Raw genomic sequence first — 8,382 nt, forward strand, 5'->3', positions numbered from 1 at the left:
AAGAACACACAGAATTTAGCCATAAGTCTTTCATTTATTGATACAACTGTCCATTTTTGGTACAGCTCTTTCTTTTTTCTAGGTTAAGAACATTTTACTTTGTCATTTAATAACAAAAGTAATAATAGAATAGCAGCTGCCAGTTTTTGGATGCATTCTTTATGCTAGGATCAGAGCTACAGTCTTTTTGCATGATTTGGCCCATTCTCACAGCATCCCTGTTCTCCTTTTCAGATGAGGTAGTTAAGACTTTATCATTATTGGTTTCCAGATGCTCTGCTGAGATTTTTGCAGTCTATCTCAGGATTCTTAGCCAGGGAAGAGAGAATGGAACCATTGTATATCATCATCATCATTATTAATTTAATCTGTTTTTCCTTGTTAGACGCTTAGGTTCCAGTTTTTTGCATCACTATAAACAGTGCTGACTTGTACATCCTTCACATAAATATTTCAAGTGAAATTATGGTATCATACGTAAATTGCTAGGACTTTTTAATTATATTCAAAAAATGTTTTTAATTGTACCAATACACCAATACACTTTAATAGTAATTTGTATGAGATTGCCTATTGCCCTTTCTTTACTGATTTCTTGTGGTTGACACTATTCTTTTTGAACTTTATCACTTAGAGTATATGTACCATAAACGTTTTTGTTTCTCTACTTCAAAGGAACCTCGAAAGCTCAGTTATGCTGAAGTGTGCCAGAAGCCCCCTAAAGAGCCAGCTCCAGCTCTTGCGCAGCCACTGAGAGAGCTGCGCTCCAATGCAGTATCTCCCACCAAAAATGAAGAGAATGGAGCTCCTGAGAAGTCATTTGAGAAACAACACGAGAAGCCAGAAGCAAAGGCTAGTAAGGATTACTCTGGCTTCCGAGGCAATGCCATTCCCAGGGGAGCAGCTGGAAAAATCAGGGAACAGAGACGCCAGTTTGGCCATAGGTCTATACCTCAGGGAGTGACTCGACGTAATGGCAAAGAGCAATATGTGCCACCCAGATCACCAAAGTAAAAAACAAAGTGAAAACTATTCAAAACCTTCTCTCTCTTCCCATTAAACTTGAGCCGTGGCTATACTGAACTGTTTTGGAGGGGAGGGGGTGGCCAGGAAAGAAGCAAGAGAAAGTGCATCCTTAAATCATTACGGATTTTGGAGTTGTGAGCAGTAGAATCCCAAAATTCATCTCTAAAGTGATTTTAAAATGCTGGAGGATTCCAATCAGTATAAATATATATATATATATGTATACATATATAAAAATATAATTTTTCTATTTTTGTTTTTGATTTTAATTTGCAGAGAACTTCTGCCTGGAATCAATTTTGAGGGTTCAGATTTAGCTTGGGAAAAAAACATATTACACATCCTTCAGTAGGAGACGAGGGATTGAGAGAAAATATTTTTTGAAGAAGCATTTCTGTAAAATTAGAAATTAATTTTTTTAATCTATTTAAAGTTTGGCTTGGAGAATGCCATTTCTGCCTATATGGCCTTGTGTTGCAAAACAGATCAGTGGCTGGGGTGCCTGTTGTGGTGTGAGTGTGTGCAAGTGTGATTGAAGCCAAATCTGTTGTCATGTTAGTAAATGATTTGAAAACTGAATGTAATACTTGAGTAGATTTTTTTTCCAGTTTGAAATTTAGTCTGTCTGTTCAACCTTACTAATATTTCATTCAACAAGCTGTTAAACTCTGATTGTACTTAGAGATATGACTACCAATCAGTTTGAAATTCAAGGAAAGAATGGGGGTTATTCAAAAAATTGCAATTTTGTGGTAGATCTGAGTGGGTGGGTCAAACGGAGTTCAGAGGTTTAAGCAGCCCTGTGATTCTCCCCAGCCCCCTAAAATAGGAAACAGTTTTCTTTTGTTAACTTCATTTGTACTCTCAGTTCTTTGACTACCCACCCCCAAAAGCAAAAAATAACCAACCAACTATAGAATTGTATGTTTCTAACTGCCTTTATCAGTCTAGTCAAATCATAACTGTTCTAAATTTCTGACTTGAACATTGAAGTATTTTACTCTTCTGGTCATGTATTTAGAACTTAGATCCCAGAATGGTAGGGCAGGCTGACCCTACAATAATTTATTTGTTAGTGTTAAAGATGAAACGTTGTAGCCAACTCTTAAAGTGTTAAATAGTGTAGACATTAAAAGAAATTTCTTTTTAAAGGCTTAATTTGGGACAACTTTTTTCTGTTTACAATTTATTTATCACCTCCTTTCTTTCTCTTTCTCAAAAAAAAAAAAAAAGTTTGGAATTCACAGAAACAGAGCCAGCAAGTTACAAAATTTTTGAGTTAATGAGTTAGAAAGATAACTAAAATTAACATAATTTCTCAGTGAATACAGTTGTAACTCTTATATGAAATAGGCAAGTTTACATGCTGGTGTTTAGAAAATGGCTGAAAAATCAAAAACCATGTTGCATTAATCTGTTTTAAGTCATACCATTTTCAGAGTTCTGTGTTTTCTCTTTAGGGATGGTTTGTGATAGTAATAACTGTCCCTTATGTTAGTGAATTACATTTGTACAAACTGAAACTGTAAATTGTGAACACTGGAAAGCACCATTGTGACATAGAATAAACATCTTAGTAATATATTAAAATGAATGTAAATGGAGGTTAAAATTACATTACTGTGAAACTCATCTTCCAACTCTAAGTTAAGCTTTGGAGATTTGTATTAATAGGTAATTGTTCAGAGCTTTGAAAACACTGCACATTTCTGTACAATCCAGAATTATCACTTCTTTGTAACTTATTGTTCAGCTTGGCAATTGCTTTTGATTTGGTGGATTGATAACATGATATAATATATTTAAGCAGTTCGAAGCTATTCATTTCTACACACTATTTTCTACTAAATGAAACATACAATAAAACTACCTGTGTTGAAATTTGGGGGAAGTTTAGGTCCTTTAAAGAAAAAAGAAGTATTAATAATCATTGACTACATCTATGATAAAAGTGCTTATTTTGGTTTACTTAGATAATGCTGCAGCTGGTGGAATGATAAGCATTTAAAGTGTTAACACTCTGTGAATGCATTGGATTTAAGAGAATAAACATTTTATAAAAATCACTTGGTAAGGATTATAAACTTAATTATTGCACTTAGATGAAACTTTTTTTTTTTTACAATGTGTCACAGAAATAGGCCTTTATTGTTTGTATCCTTGTGTGTCTTATGGTTAGTCTACCTGACTTCTAAAAACTAAATGTTTTAATTGATACACAAGACAAAAGAGTTCTTTAAGAAAGCAAGTGTGTTCTTGCTTTTTCCAAGAATGTTATTGAAAGTAGAAATTTTAAAACATGACCATTTAAAAATTTCTTATTAAATACAGTGTTTTAACTTAATTTGCCTCATTACAGCTAATAGTTTCCATTTTGATGGGATGTATAGGGAAGAATAATGTGTGTGTGTGTGTGTGTGTGTGTGTGTGTGTATATAATATATATTCACAGTATGTATTTAGCATTTATTTTATTACATCAGATTAAGGTCTGTATCTAAATGATGCCTGTGAGTTGTGTGAAACTGATGGTTTTTTTGTCCAGCGTTACTCTGTAAACTGATGAGGGTTGGGGCGTTCATTGTAGTTTAACTATTTATTTGGTTCTTTAGAAGGCAGAATTTAAATGTCTAGAATTTCTCTTCATTCTTATGACTTAATACTTCCTTGGGTTGTTGAAGGGTAAAAGTAGATACAAATGATAATTGAGTGTGTGGTACAGTGATCTTATATATAGAGTTCTTAAGGTATGAGGAGAAGAGTTATACAAGTTCATCACCTTGCACTTCATAGAGAAGCTATATAGAGATGGCAAAATCTGCCTCCATTTTCTATCCAGATAATTAAGATTTTCATGTTATCTAGGCCTGTCTTTAATCTGAGTAATTTCATTTTTGCAAATACACTGGCATTTAAAGGAATGATCCATCTAAATTTTTTTCAACTGGATTTTAGAAGAAGATATGATCTTTCAGTGATATGATTTTATTGTTATCATATGTGTTCAATTTGCATGTGATCAAATGACATGCAGATTTATTTATTTTGGGTTCCTAAAAATTAAGGTAGCTTGAATATTGTTTTACATTCCTTTTTCTTTTTTAAATAACCAGGATGGCTTTGGAGAAGGCTTCATGAGAGTATTAGCATCTGCTGGAGCAGAAAATAGTATTTAAAAGTCACTGAACACGTTCTAAAGTTTTATTAGATGTGACATTAATATGTAATCTTTTGGCTTAAATGTCCACTGGTTTTTTACTTTGACATCGTTAAACAGTACTGGGCTTAAGTTTCTGATATATATATTGGCCATATATATTAACCATATTTTTAAAGTACTGTTTTTGTTTTTACAGAAAAGGTAAAATGCGAAAGTATGTTCCTTTTGAGGGATTTTTATAAATTCTTAACTACAATTTATGGCGTTCTTTCATAACTTTTTACATTTCTTTACAATTTGGTGGCCATTAATTTAACCTAGGGCTTTTTGGTGTATGCTAATTTAACTAGTCTGAGATTTCAAGAAGAAATATAGACATTTCAGTCCTCATTAAATGAGAACATTTTAAGAAGTTAAAAGAGAATTTGTTTTCAAGTTGAGTGTATTTTCTTTTAAAAGCCACCTGATTGTTAAATAGTTTCAATTTTATTTTTAAAAGCTGCAAATTGTTGAGTAGACGGTTTCTAAAAGTACAAGTGAGATATCAATAAGGCTGTGTATAAAATGGTTTTACTTTCAGTTATGCAGCACAAAATACTGATTAGTATAAGAAACAATCTGCATCATTATTGGGTTTTGTTTTTTTGGTTTTTGCTTGATTCAGGTGTCCTTTGAGTGACATCTCGTAAATGTTTGGGCTTGGGAGTCAGAACCAGTTATCTGGCTTCTCTTGTTCATTGCTTAGGTTTGTTCTTGTTGTCCAAACTGCCCCCCAGCACCCCCTGACATGTGCACATGCTCATGCATATTATGTTAAAATGAGTACATCCTTGTATTTGTATTTTTGTTTTCAACATTGCCAAGGTGCTATCGGAAATTAAAATAACACAAAATTAGAAAAAATAAAATTATTAAAAAGCAGGACTGGTTTCCTTTTCTCCAGGTGGCTTATATCTAATGACTGCTTGTATTTACTTGCTGATTATTTTTCATGTTGCCCACTCTGTAGTTCTGTTCTGATTTCAGCTGTTGGTTTCTTTGTGTGTGGGGGGGTGGGGCGTGAAGTGGATTGTGTGATACTTCTGCAAAGTGAGAGAGTAAAAAGCTAGAAGATTCAGCTCTGTGATTCTGGGGTTTTATTCTTTTAGTGTCAGAAGCAGTTATTGAAGGGGAGAAAAATCATAAGGCAATATATATCTTTAGAGTTTTGCCTTCATGGGTCAGATAATGACCTGACTTGAGTATGTAGGCTCTGGACTTTTAAACTTCTGTTTTGAAGAGAAAGCCTTGGTTACCTTTACTTTTTCAACCACCTCTTTGCTTTGAGTACAAACAGTATGAGTCTTAATTTTTTTTTTTAATCTATGATAATGGCAAAAATGTAAAAACTGAATAATCTGTGGCTTTTTCAAATAGCTGATATCTGTAAATTAATGTGGTAGGTCAACTTTTATTTAATATAGTATTGCTATAAAGCCCTTAAGTGTATGCCACAGTTCTTGAATTGTCTAGCTATAATAAACTTTTTAATAGTAGAAATCAAGGTCTTTTAAATATAGGCTAATTTCAAATTAAATATTCTAATCATATATTCAGAAATTTTTATTCAACCAAGTTATGTGTTGTATGTTTATAAATAATGTACATAATGGTAAAATTTAATGTGAACATTCATTTTGATAGTTACTTAGCTCAGTAATATTGTCCTTGAAATAGCTAAAACCTTTATTTTGCTAATGCACATTTATCTTAATGAAGTTAGCTGTTATCAGCAAAATCATCCCAGTAATAACAGATTTATAGGGGTAACATGTTGACAAAGCATTAGGGCCTTCCTAATCAGGTGTTTTGAGTTTATTTGGTCAAGAGGAGATGCATAACTTAATTTTCTTCTTTACCATATCAGGAACACAGTATAATTGTGTATTATTTTTGGTGAGCTAATGCCCAATTGATAAACTTAATTATGTAGGCTTTTCAGTTGTTTTAAAAGTGGCTTTGTCGAAAGATTCTCATCACTGAGATAACCTTATATATGCCTTGTTAGAAAATGTTAACGGAGTATTGTATGTCTCCCAAGTTTAAATTTCAATTTTATGCGTAGAAGTTTTTATAAAAAGTTTTAACATTTACTACTAAAGGGTTGTGAGTTTCCTTTAAAATCTTTGGCATGAAAACTATCACGAATGTCTGTAGTTGGTATGAGGGTTTAAAGGAATTGAGATGTTTTCACTTTCTTCATAATGCTCCTAAATATGGGCCTTCATCATCATCTGGTGTTGTAGGAAGGAACAAGCTTCCTGAAAGTTTTTTCTTTTACATTCATTTTGGTAGCTGTTCTGCAGATCTGTGAAGCCCCTATACTTCTCTTGTGTTTCCTTTGTGTATCTACTGTATCACACTTAATGATAGTGGTAGAACCTCAGCCTCCCTATACCCTTATGTAGGCTGTTATTTGTCTTAAGTTCTATTTTAGCTGTTTCACATTCCAAATTCTGCCTATACAAATAACTATGACCTCAACATGTCAAAACTCAGGGTATTGACAGCATTGAAGGGAATCATGAGTGGGGTGTTCATTTAGCCAGTATGTCCAGTATTACCAGTATTTACACTTCCAGGCAGTGTGCTATGCAGAAAAAAATAGGTTGGATTCCAACCATTATGGTCCTTAGCATTAGATAGTCATAAGTAATCGCAAAATTAGACCAGCAGTAAATGTGCAAGCTGGAATCCATGCAGAATCATGGCAGAATCAAGCAGAATCCATGCAGCTGGAGTGGGAGATGGTATGGGAATTGAATGCATCCCTGGTGCCTCAGATGGTAAATCCATGCAGAATCATGGCAGAATCTATGCAGCTGGAGTGGGAGATGGTATGGGAATTGAATGCATCCCTGGTGCCTCAGATGATAAAGAATCTGCCTGCAATGCAAGAGTCGCCGGGTCTGATCCCTGGGTCAGGAAGATCCCTGGAGAAGGGAATGGCAACCCACTCTAGTATTCTTGCCTGCAAAGAGGAGCCTTTACTGAGAAGCAGAGGACAGATGATGGGAGTAGCAGTTAGGTGACCCAGGAGGAGAGTGTTGGAAATGAAGGCATAACCTGTACATTACCACTTTATAATGCATTGGAAGAATTGTAGGGTCCTACAGATATACAGTATGGAGGATCTTGTTCCATCTTCCAAGCTGAGGCTGGAGAAGGAGGTAAGAGCCAGATACCTGGGACTTAAAATTTGTGCATTGTGGAGAACAGATGAGACCAGTTAGAATTTACCTGGTGGTGATACAGTTGGAGCAACATGGTAGATTTGAGAAACATTTGGGTGTAAACACTTTGAATGGATTAGATACAGAGGGCAAGGGGAAGGCATAGGAAATGACTCACACTTTTGTAGCTTTGAAACTGAATTGAAGTTTGTGGCATTCACCATGATTGAATACATTGGTAAAGAACCTTTTGTGGGGAGGAAAATACAAGTATAGTTTTGAAATGGTTATGCTTATTTTTGCAGGATTTCTGGTAATCCTAAAAATGGCAAGATGGCGGGGGTGGGGGAGCTGCAAAGTTAAATACTAAAATCCTTTTAATTATAAAAGATTGTTTAGCATTAGGGTGGCTTTCCTTGGATAACATTTTTTTTTTTTAGCTTACTGAGGAATGGGGCTAAAAATTAGTTTGTATCTGCCTCTGTTTCTTTGTCTTAATTGTTGCTACCTTAATCCTAATCATCATCCTCTCTCCAACCTGGACAGTCTCATGTGCTAAGCAACTATTGTGCTAAGCACTTCTTAGATGACTTCATTCAAGTTGGAATGTTTTCAGTCCTCACCAATAAAATAGACTGGGGAGGAATTAAAAGCATTAAGCTTGTTGTAAGTGTTATTACTGTAAAACAATTGTTACCAACTTACCATTTTTCTATGTGAAGATCCTTGTGTATGTGTTTAGTCACTCAGTGGTGTGTGACTCAGGCCCCATGGACTGTAGCCCACTAGGCTCCTCTGTCCATGGAATTTTCCAGGCAGGAATACTGGAGTGGGTTGCCATTTCTTACTCCAGGGAATTTTCCTGACCCAGGAATCAAACCTGCATCTCTTGTGTCTTATGCATTGGCAGGTGGGTTCTTTACCACTAGTACCACCTGGGAAGCCCTTAAAAGATACATGTGAAGATTATTTAATTCTTTCAGC

At 34.8% G+C, this 8,382-nt stretch overlaps 1 protein-coding gene across 5 annotated transcripts in view; it reads left to right on the top strand.

Annotated features, from left to right (window-relative positions):
• Positions 1-5,107, top strand: part of LARP4 (La ribonucleoprotein 4) — a 71,763-nt gene extending 66,656 nt beyond the window's left edge. For all 5 annotated transcript variants that reach the window (XM_006052619.4, XM_025284148.3, XM_025284149.3 and 2 more), the window contains one exon: positions 676-5,107. In XM_006052619.4, the coding sequence (XP_006052681.2) occupies positions 676-1,014 (339 nt within the window). In that variant the 3' untranslated portion in view covers positions 1,015-5,107. The remainder of the gene's footprint in view (positions 1-675) is intronic.
• The last annotated feature ends 3,275 nt before the right edge of the window (positions 5,108-8,382 follow it).

Source organism: Bubalus bubalis, chromosome 4, assembly GCF_019923935.1.
Source record: "Bubalus bubalis isolate 160015118507 breed Murrah chromosome 4, NDDB_SH_1, whole genome shotgun sequence".
Lineage (NCBI taxonomy): Eukaryota > Metazoa > Chordata > Mammalia > Artiodactyla > Bovidae > Bubalus > Bubalus bubalis.